The 19,434-nt window shown below is 42.3% G+C and overlaps 1 protein-coding gene across 1 annotated transcript in view; it reads left to right on the top strand.

Annotated features, from left to right (window-relative positions):
• Window positions 1–19,215, top strand: part of WRAP73 (WD repeat containing, antisense to TP73) — a 21,219-nt gene extending 2,004 nt beyond the window's left edge. The window contains exons 3-12 of the mRNA XM_032238812.1: window positions 2,465–2,596; window positions 8,999–9,071; window positions 10,877–10,980; window positions 11,155–11,241; window positions 12,559–12,693; window positions 12,823–12,900; window positions 13,756–13,861; window positions 15,173–15,298; window positions 17,072–17,263; window positions 18,930–19,215. Coding sequence (XP_032094703.1) covers window positions 2,465–2,596; window positions 8,999–9,071; window positions 10,877–10,980; window positions 11,155–11,241; window positions 12,559–12,693; window positions 12,823–12,900; window positions 13,756–13,861; window positions 15,173–15,298; window positions 17,072–17,263; window positions 18,930–19,075 — 1,179 coding nt within the window. The 3' untranslated portion in view covers window positions 19,076–19,215. The remainder of the gene's footprint in view (window positions 1–2,464; window positions 2,597–8,998; window positions 9,072–10,876; window positions 10,981–11,154; window positions 11,242–12,558; window positions 12,694–12,822; window positions 12,901–13,755; window positions 13,862–15,172; window positions 15,299–17,071; window positions 17,264–18,929) is intronic.
• The last annotated feature ends 219 nt before the right edge of the window (window positions 19,216–19,434 follow it).

Genomic DNA, 19,434 nt, shown 5'->3' on the forward strand with positions numbered 1-19,434 from the left:
CTTCTTCTTTTTCTTCTCCTCCTCCTTCCTCTTCCTCTTCCTCTCCTCCTCCCCTTCTCCCCTCCTCTTCTCCTCTCCTTCTTCTCCTTCTGCTTCTCCTCTCCTCCTCCTTCTCCTTCCCCTCATCTTCTTCCTCTTCTTCTCCTCCTCCTCCTCCCCTTCTCCCCTCCTCCTCTTCTTCTTCTCCTTCTGCTTCTCCTCTCCACCTCCTCCTCCACTTCTTCTCTCCTCCTTCTCCTCCTCCTCCTCCTTCTTCTTCTTCTGCTCCTCCTCCTTCCTCTTCCTCTCCTCCTCCTCCCCTTCTCCCCTCCTCCTCTTCTCCTCTTCTTCTTCTCCTTCTGCTTCTCCTCCTCCCCTTCTCCCCTCCTCCTCTTCTTCTTCTGCTTCTCCTCTCCACCTCCTCCTCCACATCTTCTCTTCTCCTCCCTCTCCTCCTTCCTCTTCCTCTTCCTCTCCTCTTCCTCCCCTTCTCCCCTCCTCCTCTTCTCCTTTTCTTATTCTCCTTCTGCTTCTGCTTCTCCTCTCCTCCTCCTCCTCCTCTTCTCCTTCTCTTCTCCTGCTGCTTCTTCTCCTCCCATCTTCCTCTCCTCCTCTTCTTATCCTTCTCCTTCTTTTGCTTCACTCCTTCTCCTCTTCTTTATATATAAAAACAGCTCGGTGTGTATGCGTGTCCCAGCATAACTCTGGAACGCCTCGAGCAATTTCAACCAAACTTAGTACACAGATGAGTTACTCTCTGGAAACAAAGTCTGGGTGTGTGTGTGTAGGCACCTCTAACACCCTTGGAATATGTGTATTCTGCTAAGATGCAGCCTGTTGTGCCCTTAAAGCGGCTTCTACCGTCCTGCCGCCAAACGGCTTCTACTGTGCAGCGCAGTGGAGTCGCCATAGTAACGGCTTCACAGTACTCCACAAGGGGGGCTCCCTCTGGTAAGGGGGAAAACCCCACATTAGAAATTAATGGTGGTATCACTTCTCTTGACGCTTCTGGGGGGGGGAGGGGTAGAGTGAAAACACTTGGAACTAATTCAATTGCTGAAATCAGGGCTTTTCCTTTATAATACAGGGTTAGGACAAATAAAGCTAGCATTAAAATAAAAATAAAGGTTATAATAAAGGTTAAAAGTTGCAGGGGGAAACAGAACCAAAAAGAGAGAGGTGGGGGGGGGGAAACGGAGGGGGGGGATCAGTTTTTGCAGCCCACTTCAAGAAGAAAAGGGAGCTAGCTCCCTCTGGTGGAGAGAAGTTGAACTTCTTCAAACGAACGAAAAAAATGGATATTTTCCCTCCCCTGAAAAAGTCACGAATTTTGCAAATTTTGAAAGAGAAAGTCGTACAGGCATTCTGGGATCCTCTTCCTATGTAACGGTAATCCTGGGCTTACGACAGTTCGTTTAGTGACCGAGGTTGCCGCGGCACTGAAGAAAGAGAACTTACGACTGCTTTTCACACTTAATGACCGTTGCAGCAGCCCCGTCGAAATTCAGAGCCTTGGCAATGGACTCGCATTCATGACGGCCGCAGTGTCATTTGCGACCTTCCGACGTGCAAAGCCAAAGGGGGGACCAGATTCACTTAACGACCGTGCGACTCCTTTAACGACGGCGGCGATTCACGTTCACAAACGTGGCAGGAAGGGTCATAAAACGGGACCGAGCTCATTTCTCACTGAGCGACATAAATGTTGCGCTCAATGTTGTCCCGCGTCAAGGACAATTGACAATTACAATTCCATAATAAAAATATTAAATAGCGTCTAGTATATATATAAAAATAAATGGATGTTTCATTCAAAAAAAAAAAGAAGCGTTTGCCATTTTGTTTTTTTTTTAAAGGAAAATGTAGGAAAATTCACGCCGTCCTAATTCCCCCCCCCTCTAAACACAACAAACTTTTGAGCAACATCTGTCAGCATCTGTAGTTGACCTAACATTTGGGGAGGGGGGCGCGGAAAGAGAGAAAGCCCCTCCCTGCTTCTTTAAAAACACCAAAATGCCTCCATTTATCATTAGTCCTTGACTTACGACCACAGTTGGGGCTGTCGTTAAGCGAGGCGGCCGTTCAGCCTTTCGCAAACCACCTTAACGGCAGTCATAAGGAAAGTTTTCCAAAAACTGACCAAGTGACATGTATGTAAACACAGTTGTTAAGTTGCCAGTTCATTTTTCCCCCCAGCCCCATCGTAACTATGGGGACGGTCACTAAACACGTGGTTGTAAGTTGAGGACGGCCTGTATGGTGTTCTACAAAAAGAGAGAAAGAAAGAAAACTTACTTTTGTAGCGGGGCCCAGCAACAGTCCTTCATGATCGCGGTGAATATATTCGGAAACTGGGGGGGGAAAAAATAATCATAGAATCCTACAGCTGCTGGAGGGGACCTCGGAGGTCCTCTAGCCCAACCCCAGGGCAGGAGTCCTCTCGTTGATTAAAAGACGGCGTTTTTTTCACGGCTGATTCTTATCCCTTGCCTCGCTTAAGGTCTGGTCGTTGGAGCAGCCCGATTGGCACTGCAAAATCGACGAAGGCTCGGCCGGCTTGGTGGCTTCGTCCTGGAGTCCCGACGGACGTCACATCCTGAACACAGTCGAGTTCCACGTGAGTGTGGGAAACCTGGGGTCTCCACTCCCAGGAGCTGTGAGGCTCCCGTCCGCCCCCGAGCCCTCTAAATAGCTTGTTATCGCCGTCGTCTTTTAAAAAAAAAAATATAGAGGAACAGCTGTACCTGACTATCTAGGTTTTAGGGTGGGTGGGTGGGGGGAATTGTAGGAAAACATTCCCCAAAGTTAATTAAGCAGCCAAATTTGGTCTCCGGGAATGGAGCATTCCCCCCCCCCCCGCTCCAAAGCGCCTTAAAAATGGTTTTAAGTCTCGTAGTATCTCTAATTTTTTAAAAAAAGAAAAGAAAGTTAAAAGTGACAAAGGAGACAATTAAAAGTTTATTTTTTTAAAAAAAAATATCCAGTATAAACATACATATTTTATGGACAGAAAAGAAACTAGAAAGGAAAAAAAGGAGAAAGAAGGAGAATAGAAAAAGAAATTAGGAAGGAAGGGGGGAAAGGAAAATAGAAAAAGAAATTAGGAAGGAAGGAAGGGGAAAGAAGGAGAATAGAAAAAGAAATTAGGAAGGAAGGAAAGGGAAAGAAGGAGAATAGAAAAAGAAATTAGGAAGGAAGGAAGGGGAAAGAAAGAGAATAGAAAAATAAATTAGGAAGGAAGGAAATACAGAATAACAGAGTTGGAAGGGACCTTGGAGGTCTTCCAGTCCAACCCCCAGCTCAAGCAGGAAACCCTGTGTAGTATTGAGATAACCATTTGTCTGAAGTGGTGTAGGATTTCCTGCCTAAGCAGTGGGGTTGGACTAGAAGGCCTCCAAGGTCCCTTCCAACTCTGTTAGCCTATTTATTTATTTCAGACAAATGGTCTTCTTGAAAACCTCCAGTGTTTTGGAGCAACTTCTGGTGACAAGGAGTTCCACGGGTTAATCGTTCTCACGGATAGGAAGTTTCTCCTTATTTCTAAATTTCTTCCACAAACCTCCATCCGTTGATTCTTAACCTGCTTTCCAGGTGCCTTGGAGAATAGCTTGACTCCCTCTTCTTTGGAGCAACCCCTGAGATATTGGAAGACTGCTATCCTGTCTCCCCTAGTCCTTCTTTTCATTCAACTAGACATACCCAGTTCCTGCAACCGTTCTTCATATGTTTCAGCCTCCAGTCCCCTAAATCCTCTTTGTTGCTCTTATCTGCCCTCTTTCCAGAATCTTTGGAAGGGGTTAGGGTCTGCTCCCCTGTGGCAAATGGGGACGGGGGCGGATGGGGAAATATTTCTTCTCAGGCTGAAGCAACTTGAGTTGACCCCGGTGGGCTCACATGCAGCCAGCTGCCCTCCTACGTGGGGAGACTTACTCCGGGACCGTAAACAAGGGGATATAATAACTTTGACCGACAGCTGGATGGGATAACCTGGGATTTGAACTGGTGGCTGGACAGACACCCCAGATCTCAGAGTCGATGGGAGAGGGTTAGGGTTTGCAGAGAAGCCCCTGTGTCTCTCAGGCGTGTCGCAATATAGATAGATGATAGATAGATAGATAGATAGATAGATAGATAGATAGATAGATCAATAAATAGATAGATATAGATATAGATAGATAGGTGATAGATAGATAGATGATAGTTGATAGATAGATGATAGATAGATGATAGATAGGTGGTAGATAGATAGATAAATAGATGATAGATAGATAGATGATAGATAGATAGATGATAGATGATAGATAGATGGTAGATAGATAGATGGTAGATAGATAGATAGATCAATAAATAGAGATATATAGATAGATCAATAAATAGATAGAGATAGATATAGATAGATAGGTGATAGATAGATGATAGTTGATAGATAGATGATAGATAGATGATAGATAGGTGGTAGATAGATAGATAAATAGATGATAGATAGATAGATGATAGATAGATGATAGATAGATGATAGATGATAGATGATAGATAGATGGTAGATAGATAGATAGATAGATCAATAAATAGATAGATATATAGATAGATCAATAAATAGATATAGATAGATATAGATAGATAGATAGATAGATAGATAGATAGATAGATAGATAGATAGATAGATAGATAGATAGGTGATAGATAGATGATAGTTGGTTGATAGATAGATGATAGATAGATGATAGATAGGTGGTAGATAGATAGATAAATAGATGATAGATAGTAGATAGATGATAGATAGATAGATGATAGATGGTAGATAGATAGATGGTAGATAGATAGATAGGGAGGGAGTGTCAGTCCTCGACTTACGACCACAATTGAGTTCCCCCAACATTTACGTTGGGAAGTGAGGAAGTGTGGAAGGAGTTCGGTCCCCGTGTTGCGACGTTTCTTGCTGCTTTTCTTAAGCGAATTGTTGCCGTTCTTAAATTGGTCCCGTGGTCGTTAAGTGAAGTTAACTTCCCGTTGACTTTGTTCGTTGGAAGGTCGCAAACGGGGGATTGTGTGACTCCGTCATAAATAGGAATCGGTTGGCCAGAGTCCAAATTTGGATCGTGTGACCATGGGGACGCTGCAGCTGTCGTAAGTGTGGAAAGGGGTGGTAAGTCATATTTTTCAGGGCTGCCGTAACTTTGAACGGTGGCTCTAGAGAGGCAGGGAGTCCTCAACTTAACAACAGTTCACTTAGTGACCATTCAAAGTTACGACGGCCTTGAAAAAAGTGACCCGTCACTGTTTTTTGGACTTATGACCCTGGTTAGGTGATTTACCTCAGGATGTTTGACAACTGACTCACATTTACAATGGTCGCTGTGTCCTGAAGTCAAGGGATTTCCCTTTTTGTGAAGCAAAGTTAACAGGGAAGCCTGATTTGTTTAACGACCATGTGACTGATTTAACAACGGCAGTGATTCACTTAAGAGCGGTGCGATGGCCTAAGAGGCGGAGCCCCCGCCTCACAGTCAGGAGGCTGTGAATTCAATCCTAGCGAGAGGCAGACATTTCTCTCTGTGTGTGCACAAGGAGAATATATTTGCTGAACAAAACTCCCCCCCTGGCGACAGGGAAAGGCATCTGGCCAGGAAACACTCAGCTCCATTCAGATTCCACCCCGCAAGGGATTATGAGCTCATTAAAAGACGAATGAGGGATTCACTTAAGAAACGTGGCATAAAACGGGGAAAAACAACACATTTCCTCGCTTAACAACATATACTTGGGGCTGAAACGTGGTCGGAAGCCGAGTACAGCCGCGTGGCTTCAGTGGCACGTTTCCAGTGGCCATTTTAACTTCTCTTGACACCTGTGGACAGGCCCGGTTGCTTCACGAGGGGCCTGAAGGAAGCCATCATGGCTCCTTGTCGTGGTTTGCGGCCTAGTGGCTCGACGGAGCCGCACACGGGAATCAAAGGCGCTTCGAAACCCGCCTGGGAAGCCCCGTGACGTCCGCGGCTGCCTGGCGGAGGAATCAAATCTGCCCTTCTAGCTTCCAGCTCAGGTGTAAATTGATGTTTGTCACCAATCTCATCAGGGCCTGTCGTTACTCGCTGCCCGAAATCGCACTTAAAAGGCATTTTTCCCTCCCTTTTTCCTTTTTTGCAAATGGAGTCTCGCAGCGCCGGCGCAACCATTCAGCGCCGCGAAGAGGGAAATGACACGTTAGTTTAGGCTTTCTCCTGATCCTCGTCCTGCTGTTTTCGGGAGCGGAGAAGGCGGAGAGTTTTTCAGATCAGCTTTAGCCGCAATATTTGCGTCGCGTCCGTGCGTCTTTCCGGGAAAGAAAAACCCCCCGCAAGCTGGAGATAATAATTGCAAGTGTCCATTTCTTGGGAAACAACGAAGGGCCGACTTTTAAAAGGGGCAAAGCGGAGAGAGTTCGTGGTGCCTACAGGGACCTTCGAGGTCTTCTAGTCTGACCCCCTGCTCAGGCAGGAAACCCTACACCACTTCAGACAAACGGCTGTCCAGTCTCTTCTTCAAAACTTCCAGGGTTGGAGCAGCCACAGTTACTGGTGGCAAGCAGTTCCACGGGTCGATTGTTCTCCCTGCCAGGAAAGTTCTCCTTATTCCTAAGGTTGAATCTCTCCTCGATCAGTTTCCATCTGTAGCTTCTTGTCCTGCCTCCAGGTGCTTTGGAAAATAAATTGATTTCCTTCCTTCCTTCCTTCCTTCCTTCCTTCCTTCCTTCCTTCCTTCCTTCCTTCCTTCCTTCCTCTATCATAGCTCTATCATCTCTATCGTTTGTCTATCTCTCTCTATCATCTATCTACCCTATCCTCGGTCTGTCTGTCTGTCTGTCTGTCTGTCTGTCTATCTATCTATCTATCTATCTATCTATCTATCTATCTATCTATCTATCTATCTACCTACCTACCTATCTACCTATCTACCTATCTACCTATCTTATCTTTATCATCCATCCATCTCTATCTATCTATCCATCCATCCATCCATCCATCATGTATCTATATCTATCTATCATCCATCCATCTCTATCTCTGTCTCTCTCTATCTCTCTCTATCTTATCTTTATCATCCATCCATCCATCCATCTCTAGCTCCCTTTCTCTTATCTATCTATCTATCTATCTATCTATCTATCTATCTATCTATCTATCTATCTATCTATCTATCTATCTATCTATCCATCCATCCATCCATCCATCCATCCATCCATCCATCTTATTATCTATATCTATCATCTATCTATCTATCTATCTATCATCTATCTATCATCTATCTATCTATCTATCTATCTCTATATTTATATCTATCTATCTATCTATCTATCTATCTATCTATCTATCTATCTATCTATCTATCTATCTATCTATCTATCATCTCTATTATCTATCCAGCCATCCCTACTTCTCTCTCTCTCTCTCTAATCTATCATCCATCCAGCCATCTATAATCTGTCTGTCTGTCTATCATCTATCTATCTATCTATCTATCTATCTATCTATCTATCTATCTATCTATCTATCATCTATCTGCCCATCTACCTATCCATCCATCCCTCCTTCCCCCCCCCTCCTCTTTTGTTTCAGTCCAACAATTTTATCCGGTCTCCAAAATCCCCCCCCTCCAGATTCCCGTGCTAACAGACGCCCCCATCTCAATAATTTGACCCCGTCAAGTCTGGGATAACAGTTGAGATCCCTCGGGAAGGCCGGGCGGTGGGAGCGTGGGGTTTTTGTGGGACGCCTCGCCACCTGCCCGCCGTTGTCAGAAAACTGGTGCAAACCCCCCCCCTCCTTCCCTACACCCACCCCGTCTCCCCCTGGAGCCGCTTGAAATGCTGCTCCTCAGCTGCTCCTGTTGTCGGCATTCCAGCAATGCTGCTGTTTTCTCCCTTCCGAAGAGCAGCTGCGCCAGGCACCCGATCACGGAGAGGGGAGGCTGGCTGCGTGTGCGTTAAGCCAGCAATGTGGGGAAAGCCCCCCCCCCCCCCCGGTCTGTTTTGGAAAAACCGGTATAAACAGAAAGCAGGTCAAAGGAGTCGGGTCCTTCGGGCTCTTTTTCAGGCAGTCCTCGATTTACGACCGATGTTTCCGGGGCTAAGCAAGACCGCCGTTAAGGGAGCCCTTGTTCCGTTTTGCCACCTTCTATGCCGCGGCTGTTAAACGGATCGCTGCCGTTCTTAAGTTAAGCAACGTGGCTGTGGCGCGAATCTGGCTTTCTCGTTGGGTTTGCTCGTTGGAAACTGTCGTAAAAAGGGACCGTGCAACCCGTCATAAATACGAGTCGGTTGCCAAGGGTCCGAATTTTGATCGCGGGACTGTGGGGAAGTTGCAATGCTGGCGTGAAAAACAGCCATAAGTCCATTTTTTTCAGCACCGTTGTAACTTTGGTTACTAAACAAATTGTAGTGTGTGTGTGTGTGTGTGTGTGTGTGTGTAGGTGTAGGTGTAGTGTTGCGGTGGCCTAGAGGTGGATATCTCGCCTCACAATCAGGAGTCTGTGAGTTCAATCCAAGGTAGAGGCAGATAGTTCTGTCTCTGGGCACAATGAGAAGATATATCTGCTGAGCAAAACTCCACATCGGTGACAGGAAAGGCATCTGGCCATTCAGTGCTCTTCTAGCTGCATTCAGTTGCCAAAACTCCACCCTGCCAGGGATTAAGGGGTTGTTAAAAATGGTGTGTGTGTGTATGAATATGAATATTTATACACACACAAACACACACACACACACACATTCTTTTTTCTCTCCATTTCCTTCCAGACAAAAAAATTCCTGTTCTAAAATTGTTAGGGTTTGTTTGGATTTGTCTATTTTTTAAACCAAGTTATCATTCACGTGGCAGCAAATCCTGGCTGATTAAAAATAAAAATAGAAATAAAGACAGATTCTAAGAGTCGAATGGAGGGAGGGCCAGGAAGGGAAAAACCTCTAGGAAATTTCTCGGCCTTCCTTCATCGCATCCGCAAAATTAAATCGCTCTCTCGTTCCTCTGTCTTCTGCTAACAGCTGCGTATCACCGTCTGGTCGCTGTGTACAAAATCCGTCTCCTACATCAAATACCCCAAAGCTTGCCAGCAGGGTGAGTGAAGTGAACTAAATTAAGATTTATTTATTCCCCCCCCCCTCCAGCTTAAGTGAGTCTTCTGCATCCCCCCCCCCCCCTAACAGGTAGACCACAATTGGGAACGGAACTGCCGTGGCTGAGAAAACAGGTGGTTTTTAAATGAGTCACATCCAATTTTAGTACTTGTTGTTCTTGTTGTTTTGCTACGGTGGTTCAATGAATCCTTCCCGTCGTTGAGTGAATCAGGCTTTGCTTGGGGGAGAGGCAAATATTTCTCTCTGGGCACAATGAGAATTTAACTGCTGTACAAAACTCCTCATTGGGGACAGGAAGGGCAGAGGGCCAGGAAACAGCCAGCTCCATTCAGTTGCCCAGGTTCCACCCCACAAGGGATTATGGGGTCGTTAAAAGAAGATGATTTTATTTTATATTTTATGGTTTTGTTTTAAATTTTATGGTTTTATTTTATATTTTATGGTTTTATTTTATATTTTATGGTTTTATTTTATATTTTATGATTTTATTTTATATTTTATGGTTTTATTTTATATTTTATGGTTTTATTTTACATTTTATGGTTTTATTTTACATTTATGGTTTATTTTATATTTTATGGTTTTATTTATATTTTATGATTTTATTTATATTTTATGGTTTTATTTTATATTTTATGGTTTTATTTTACATTTTATGGTTTTATTTTACATTTTATGGTTTTATTTTACATTTTATGGTTTTATTTTATATTTTATGATTTTATTTTATATTTTATGGTTTTATTTTATATTTTATGGTTTTATTTTACATTTTATGGTTTTATTTTACATTTTATGGTTTTATTTTACATTTTATGGTTTTATTTTATATTTATGATTTTATTTTATATTTTATGGTTTTATTTTATATTTTATGGTTTTATTTTACATTTTATGGTTTTATTTTACATTTTATGGTTTTATTTTATATTTTATGGTTTTATTTTATATTTTATGATTTTATTTTATATTTTATGGTTTTATTTTATATTTTATGGTTTTATTTTACATTTTATGGTTTTATTTTACATTTTATGGTTTTATTTTATATTTTATGGTTTTATTTTATATTTTATGATTTTATTTTATATTTTATGGTTTTATTTTATATTTTATGGTTTTATTTTACATTTTATGGTTTTATTTTACATTTTATGGTTTTATTTTACATTTTATGGTTTTATTTTATATTTTATTTTTATATATTTTTTATATTTTCTTTTCTATTGTCTTTTCTATTTTTTCTATTTTCTATTTTATTTTATTTTCTATTTATTTTCTATTTATTTTCTATTCTTATTTTCTTTTTTCTATTTTATTTTATTCTATTTTATTTATTCTATTCTGTTTTATTTATTCTATTCTATTTTATTTATTCTATTTATTTTCTATTTTATTTTCTATTTTATTTTCTATTTTCTATTTTATTTTTTATTTATTTTCTATTTTGTTTTCTATTTTCTATTTTCTATTATATTTTATTTTCTATTTTATTTTATATTTTTCTATTTTATTTTCTATTTATTTTCTATTTTGTTTTCTATTTTCTATTTTCTATTATATTTTATTTTCTATTTTATTTTCTATTTTATTTTCTATTTATTTTCTATTTTTTATTTTATTTTCTATTTATTTTCTATTTTATTTCCTATTTCCTATTTTATTTTCTGTTTTATGTTTTCTATTTTCTATTTTATGTTTTCTATTTTCTATTTTATTTTATGTTTTATTTTATTCCCTGTATTGTTCTTAACGTAGTATTGCATTTATATTTTATTTTTGCAGGGCTGGCTTTCACGAAAGACGGCCGCTATCTGGCCCTGATCGAACGAAGGGACTGCAAAGATTACATCAGCCTCTTCGTCTGCAGCGACTGGCAGCTTTTAAGGGTAGGAACCCCCTTTTTCCTGGACTCCGCGGCCTCCTCTTCCCCTCGTGGTTTGTGGGGTTCCCAGCCTTCTCTGTGACGTCCCCTTCTCCGATTTTCTTTCCCTCCCTCTGGGGCTGGGAGGCCGGTTGACTTGAAGAAACCTTCCTTATTTCCCTGCCTTTTGTTTCTCAAGCATTTTGAAATCGAGACCCAGGATGCTGCGGGAATCGACTGGGCCCCCAACGGCTGCGTGGTGGCCGTATGGGACAGCTGCCTGGAGGTGAGCAAAATCCAGCCTCTCCTTCAAAACCTCCCGTGATGGAGCATCCGCAGTTTTCTGGTGGCAAGCGGTTCCACTGGTTAACTGTTAGGAAGTTTCCCCTTCGTTCCAAGTTGCTTCTCTCCTGCATTAGTTTCCAATCATTATTTCTTCCCTTCCCTTCTGGTGCTTTGGAGAATAAATTCTCCCCTTCGTCTTTGGGGCAGCGCCTCAAATACTGGAAGGCTGCAATCGTGTCCCTCCTCCTTTTCTTTCGACTGGCCAAACCGAATTCCTGCAAACCTTGTTTGTATGTTTTAGTCTCCAGGACTTTAATCATCTTAGCTGCTTATCTTAGTCTACCATTTTAGATGGTAGAATAGAGTAGAATACAATAAGAATATAGAAAATAAAAAATAGAATAGATTCTCGTCTCTTCTTTTCTATATTCTATTCTTCTATTCTGTTATTCTATTTTATTCTGTTCTATTCTTATTCTATTCTAATTATTCTATTCCATTCTATACTATTCTTCTATTCTGTTTATTCTGTTCTATTCTATTCCTAGTCTAATTATTCTATTCTATTCTATACTATTCTTCTATTCTATACTATACTATTCTATTCTATTCTAATTATTTTATTCTATTCTGTACTATTCTTCTATTCTATTCTAATTATTTTATTCCATTCTATACTATTCTTCTGTTATTCTGTTATTCTATTCTATTCTACTCTACTCTGTTCTATTCTACTCTGTTCTATTCCATTCTATTCTTATTCTATTCTATTTTCTATAGAGAATAGAATACGAATAGAATACAGTATAGATTGGAATAGAATAGAATATAGAAAATAGAAAGAATAGAATATAGGAAATATAGGAATATAGGATCGAATAGAGTAGAATAAAATTAGAATAGAATAGAATGTAGAGTGGAATGGAATACAGAATAGAATAGAATGTGGAGTAGAATGGAATGGAGTGGAATATAGAATAGAATGGAATGGAGTGGAATACAGAATAGAATAGAATTAGAATAGAATAGAATGTGGAGTAGAATGGAATGTGGAGTAGAATGGAATGGAATGGAGTGGAATACAGAATAGAATAGAATAGAATTAGAATTAGAATAGAATAGAATGTGGAATGGAATGGAGTGGAATACAGAATAGAATAGAATAGAAAATAGCATAGAATAGAGTAGCATAGAATGACAGGGTTGGAAGGGGCCTTGGAGGTCTTCTAGTCCAACCCCCTGCTTAGGCAGGAAACTCTACACCACTTCAGACAAAGGGTTTGTCATTCTTCTTCCTCCCCCCTCCCCCCCTCCCCAGTACAAAGTGTTGTTCTTCTCGCTGGACGGACGCCTCCTCTCGACCTACAGCGCTTACGAATGGTCGTTGGGCGTGAAATCCCTCGCTTGGAGCCCCAGCAGTCAGTTCTTGGCAGTCGGCAGCTATGACGGAAAGGTGGGTTTGGCCAAAGCTGACCCCCACCCCCAATATCTCTGTTTCCCATTGCGTTTTTTCTTTTTCACTACGGGTTGGGTATATCCCCCCCCCCCCAAAATGGTGCCTTCCTTTTCTGCTTTCCACCAGGTACGGCTCTTAAATCACGTAACCTGGGCGAAGATCGCGGAATTCGACCACCCGGTCAACGTCGCTAATCCCAAAACGGTAAGCCTTGTGATTTCTGGGAGGTTAGGGAAGGCAATCCAGGTAGGTCCTCGATTTACGACCGCCATGGAGCCCGAGATGGATGCTGCTAAGTGAGACCTTTGCTAAGCCCCATTCCATGAGCTTTCTTTGCCGCCGTTGTTAAGTCAATCCCCTGCAGCGGTTAAAGGACTCACCCGGCAGTCGTTAAGTGAATCTGGCTTCCCCATGGATTTTGCTTGACAGGAGGTCGCGGAACGGGATGACGGGACACGGCAATGGTCATAAATATGAGTCAGGGGACAAGCATCTGACTGTAGAGTGTCTTCTGCTTGAGCATGAAGTTGGACTAGAAGACCTCCAAGGTCCCTTCCATCTCTATTCTGATTGATTGATTGTTATAGTATCTCCTGCTTGAGCAGGGGGTTGGACTAGAAGACCTCCAAGGTCCCTTTCAGCTCTATTCTGATTGATTGATTGAAATGGTCCAGGGTCTCCTGCTTGAGCAGGGGGTTGGACTAGAAGACCTCCAAGGTCCCTTCCAGCTCTATTCCGATTGATTGATTGTTATAGTATCTCCTGCTTGAGCAGGGGGTTGGACTAGAAGACCTCCAAGGTCCCTTCCAACTCAATTCTGATTGATTGTTATAGTATCTCCTGCTTGAGCAGGGGGTTGTTCTAGAAGACCTCCAAGGTCCCTTCCAGCTCTATTCTGATTGATGGATTGAAATGGTCTAGGGTCTCCTGCTTGAGCAGGGGGTTGGACTAGAAGACCTCCAAGGTCCCTTCCAGCTCTATTATTCTGTAAGATCCATGTTGGTTCCCTCTGAGCTTTTGTGAATGACCCCCCCCGGCCCGATTTGACTTCCTGTCCAGGTGATCTACAAGGAAGTTGAGAAAACCCCAGCAGTGGAGCTGGAGAAGCTGACCTTCCCACCCAGCAAGAGGATGGCCAATGCGCTCTTCAGCCGGAAGACAAAATGTACGTCCAGGTATCACGTGGTGTTGTTTACCTTGGCGAGAAGCAGGAGAGTTCAGGTGGGTGGACTTCAACTCCCAGGATTCCCCTAGCCGACTGGGGAATTCTGGGAGCTGAAAAGTCCACCCTTCCCCAAATTGCCAAGGTTGAAGGAAAGCGAATTAAAGAAATGCGGGCCAAAGAAATTGGAAAAGACTATTTATTGATTTGGTTTTCATCTACCTAAGCTCTGGTTAACTCAAAGTTTGCATCTGTAATGAAGGTTTCCACCGGTACTAGTTTGAGTCCCTTGGCGACCCAGGCGCCATCTTGTTTTTCGGGTCTGCGCATGGGCAGAACAATTTGGGTACTTGAGAGACCGCCTTCTGCCGATTACCTCCCTAAATCGACCAATCAGATCGCACAGACTGGGCCTCCTCCGAATCCCATCTGCCAGTCAATGTCGACTGGCGACCACACGGAGGAGAGCCTTTTCTGTTGCTGCCCCGACCCTGTGGAACGAGCTCCCCATGGAGATCCGTACCCTCACCACTATCCAGACCTTCCGCGCAGCCCTCAAGATCTGGCTCTCCCAGCAGGCCTGGGGATAGGCTTCCAATTACCCGCCCGAGTGTTTGATTGCTGAATGAAAGTTGTGTTTTATTATTTTTCTTTTGTTCACAAAGTGTTTGTTTTGACCTTGCACTTCCCCTCCCCTGTGGTTGTAAGCCGCCCTGAGTCCCCTCAGGGAAAAGGGCGGCATATAAATCCCAATAAAACCTAAACCTAAAACCTAATTTAAATCGCACTGTGCACGCCTGCCCGATGTCACCCAGCTGGTTTGCATGCTTAAAAGGAGGACTAGAACTCACAACCTCCTGGTTGCTAGTTCAGGAGTTAACCATTCTACTGACAGTCCCTGACTTACAACAGCTTGTTTAGGAACCGGACGAAGTTAGGCGGCCACTGATGACCGTTTTTCACACCGCTGCAGCATCCCCGAGGCCGCCTGATCAAAATTCAGGTGCTTGGCAACTGACTCGTACTTACGACGGTCGCGGTTTCCTAGGGTCGCATTTTTGCGACCTTCTGACAAGCCAAATCCACTTAACAACCACGTTACTAACTTAACTGCAGTGATTCACTTAACCAGCGTGGCAAGCAAGATCGTAAATTGGGGGTGGTGGAGGAGAGAAATTACTTAACAGACGTCTCACTTAGCAACAGGCTCAATTGTGGTCATAAGTCAAGGACTTGTCAAACTGGTTTCCTAGTTGGTCTTAGTGAAAAGGGGTTCAAGCTAGCAGTTAATCTTGTTTTTAATTTCAATTTCAGATGAAGTTTTCCAAGCCCCCGTTTCGTTGCACCACGTTGAACCCCCGACGGACCGAGCGAATCCTAGGATTGGCATCGCCGTGTTAGCGTTTAGTTCGGATAACAGTTTCTTGGCAAGCAAAAACGGTGAGTATTTTGAGGGCGAGCCCAGAACTGACTTTCCCTCCACGTCCCACCGACGAAACGAGCTTTTTGGACAAAGGGATTCAGAACCGAGCCCTTCCTTTCCGCCGTTTGCTATGAGGATTCTAAACAGGTGGAAATTAAAACCGTCCCCTTGGCTAATATTTCCGAAAGTTGGGTGGTCGATAGCAGCCGGAATGAACTCCGTTCCCTACTTACCGTATTTTTCGGACTATATGACACACTTTTTTGTCTCCCAAAAGGGGGTTAAAAATGTCTGTGCGTCTTATAGACCGAATATTGCGGAAGGACCGTCCACCCGCCAGCCATATTTTGGCCTCCACAGACCTCGTTTTTCAGGCCTATTTTCGGCCTTTTTCAGCCAGTTTTCGGGGCTTCTTTTCAGCCCATTTTTGAAGCTTTTTGGGCCTGTTTTTTAGGCTTTTTTTAGTACATTTTTGAGGCTTTTTCTGGTCAGTTTTTGAGGCTTTTTCTGGTCGGTTTTTGAGGCTTTTTCTGGTCGGTTTTTGAGGCCTTTTTTGGTCCGTTTTTGAGGCCTTTTTTGGTCCGTTTTTGAGGCCTTTTTTGGTCCGTTTTTGAGGCTTTTTCTGGTCTGTTTTTGAGGCTTTTTCTGGTCAGTTTTTGAGGCTTTTTCTGGTCCGTTTTTGAGGCTTTTTCTGGTCCGTTTTTGAGGCCTTTTTTGGTCCGTTTTTGAGGCCTTTTTCTGGTCCGTTTTTGAGGCCTTTTTCTGGTCCATTTTTGAGGCTTTTTCTGGTCCGTTTTTGAGGCTTTTTTGACCCGTTTTTGAGGCCTTTTTTGGTCCGTTTTTGAGGCTTTTTCTGGTCCATTTTTGAGGCTTTTTCTGGTCCATTTTTGAGGCTTTTTCTGGTCCGTTTTTGAGGTTTTTTCTGGTCTGGTTTTGAGGCTTTTTCTGGTCCGTTTTTGAGGCTTTTTCTGGTCCATTTTTGAGGCTTTTTCTGGTCCGTTTTTGAGGCTTTTTCTGGTCTGGTTTTGAGGCTTTTTCTGGTCCGTTTTTGAGGCTTTTTTGACCCGTTTTTGAGGCCTTTTTTGGTCTGTTTTTGAGGCTTTTTCTGGTCCGTTTTTGAGGCTTTTTCTGGTCCGTTTTTGAGGCTTTTTCTGGTCTGGTTTTGAGGCTTTTTTCAGCCCACTTAAACACTTTTAAACACTTTTTTTCAGCCTATTTTCGACACTTTTTTGGCTCATTTGTTTTTGAAAAAGTGGCCCAAAAAAGCATTGAAAATGGGCTGATAAAAGCCTTGAAAATTAGCCAAGAAAAGCTTCAAAAAAAGACTGAAAAAAGCCTCAAAAACAGACCAAAAAGCCCCCCAAATGGGCCAAAAAAGCTTTAAAAAAGGACTGAAAAAAGCTTCGAAAATAGATAGAAAATAGGCTGGAAAAGGGCCGAAAATGAGGCACTCAGAGGCCAACCCCCCCCCCCTTTTTTTTCCCCTCTTCTAAATTTAGGTGCGTCTTATAAGCCAAAAAAATACAGTAACCGTATATACGGTTGCGGGGCACATTTTGTCTTTTCTGTTCTTGGTGCTGTCGTAACTTCGGTCACTAAGCGAACCTGTTGCAAGTCAAGGACTTCCTGCATTTCTTTTAAAAAATCCCAGCTCCCCATCGATACAGGAAGTCCTCAACTTAACAATTGTTCATTTAGTGACAGAGTTACAAATGCCATTAATATGTTTTGCCTGGTGGGGCTGAACCTATGTTTCTTAATGGCTCGGGATGTGTGTTTTTTAAACACAGACAGTCTCCCGAACACCGTATGGATCTGGGATGTTCAGAAGATGAAACTCTGCGTGGTTCTGGAACATTTGGGTCCCATCCAGCATTTCCAGTGGGACCCCAAAGAATCTCGGCTCGCTTTGTGTACCGGCAACGCAAAAATCTATCTCTGGTCTGCTGCAGGATGTACCTCTGTACAGATACCGATGGAAGGTAAATAATAATATTGTGATACAATTGTATAATAATAATTGTGATACAATTGTATAATAATAATAATAATAATAATAATAATAATAATAATAATAATAATAATAATAATGCAGACTTTGCAAAGAAGCTGATGAAACTGTTGATCACATACTCAGCTGCTGTAAAAAAATCGCGCAGACTGATTATAAATTGCGGCACAATTCAGTAGCACAAATGATCCATTGGAATTTGTGCAAAAATTATAATATTAAAACAGCAACAAACTGGTGGGAACATCAGCCTGAAAAAGTCACCGAAAATCAGATGGTCAAGATCTTGTGGGATTTCCGCATACAAACGGACAAAATACCGGTGCATAATACACCAGACATCACACTGGTTGAGAAAAATAAGGTCACAATCATAGACATCGCAATACCAGGTGATAGCAGGGTCGCCGAGAAGGAACATGAAAAAATCACAAGATACCAGGACTTAAAAATCGAAATTCAACGACTATGGCACAAACCAGCAGTGATAATTCCAGTGGTAATCGGCACACTGGGTGCTATTCCAAAAGCACTGGAATTACATTTAAAACAGTTAAAAATTGACAGAATCACCATCAGTCAAATGCAAAAAGCTGCACTGCTTGGATCTGCACGCATATTACGAAAATATGTTACGACGTCCTAGGCCCCTGGGTGGAGCCCGACTAGTAACCAATGCCAAATCCAGCGAAACAACTGGCCGCTGTGATACAATTCTGTTGTTGCGATAATAATAATAATAATCATCATCGACCACTTGATCAGTGGTTGCAGCAAAATTTCACAAACTGACTACCTACAACGCCATGACTGCGTTGCTAAGATCATTCACTGGAAATTGTGCCAAAAGTTTGGATTTGAGTACAGCAAAAACCACTGGGACCATCAGGTTGAGAAGGTTTTAAGAGAATGAGAAAGTCAAGATCTTGTGGGACTTCGGAATCCAGACTGACAGGCACTTGGCCCACAACACACCTGACATAACAATAGTTGAAAAGAAAAAAGTATGGTTCATTGACATTGCAATACCTGGAGATGCACGGATTGAAGATAAACAGTAAGAAAAAAACACAAAGTATCGGGACTTGCAAATTGAAGTTGAGCGACTGTGGAAAAGGAAATCGTGTGTTGTCCCGATTGTAATTGGAGCCCTTGGAACAATACCTAAAGGGCTACCTCGCTATTTGGAAATTTTAAATTTATCAGATTTGACCATTCTGACTCTCCAAAAAACCGCCCTACTTGGAACAGCTTATATCCTCCGACGTTACCTTAACAGTTCCTAGGTCCTTGTTTAGGACTCAAGCTGTTGAGCTACCAACCAGCCCCAAAGGCTGTGAATCTCACCAAAGATTAACCATGTAATAAGCTGTACGTTGTGATAATTCTGGCGTTTATTTGGCTGGAAAAGTTTAAAATATCGAGGACCCCTCCCTGTGGTGTGGTCGCTCCTCTTAAAAGTATTTTTTTTTTTTTGGCTGCCAGAGTGTTTATTTTCTTCTTCTCTGTTTCAAAGGCTTTACCTGAAACACTGGAAATTATTGCAAAAAGGGGGTGGGGGGAAAGGATTAATTTAAAATAGATTTAAATTAATGGGCGGCATACAAATGCTAATAAACTTCCAATTTTGTGCGCAGGTGACTTCAAGGTGACTTCGTTTTCCTGGCACCCCAGTGGGGACTCCCTCGTTCTTTTGAGCAAGGACAATTTCTGCCTGTGTTACTTAGAAAGAGGAGAAAATTGCAAAGCAGGTGGACCCCAAATGAAGCTAAGTGAAAAATGAAACCCTCCGTCGTTGTTAAAAACTTTCGCTTCTCCGAAACCGGGGAGAAAAACGTAAGCGAGCCAGTCTCGGATTTGTTCACTCGTCTGGTTTTCTACGGACAAACACACACACATACACAATTTAAATCTGTACATAAAACTCAAAATAAGCCAAAGGTTGAAGCTGTCTTGGAAGCCGGAGGTGGAAGTTAAAAGGATGTAGATTTTAATAGCGTGCGACCTGCGTTTTTTTCTCCGATTTTCAATAAACGTTTGTTATGAAAAGCAGAAAAGGCAGCAATTTTTGCATGGGGGGGGGGGGAGATAAAGCAGAGCAATTTCTTGTTGGATTTTGTTTGAATGTGTGCATTGGGGGGA

This window comes from Thamnophis elegans, unplaced genomic scaffold (assembly GCF_009769535.1).
Source record: "Thamnophis elegans isolate rThaEle1 unplaced genomic scaffold, rThaEle1.pri scaffold_93_arrow_ctg1, whole genome shotgun sequence".
NCBI classification, from domain to species: domain Eukaryota; kingdom Metazoa; phylum Chordata; class Lepidosauria; order Squamata; family Colubridae; genus Thamnophis; species Thamnophis elegans.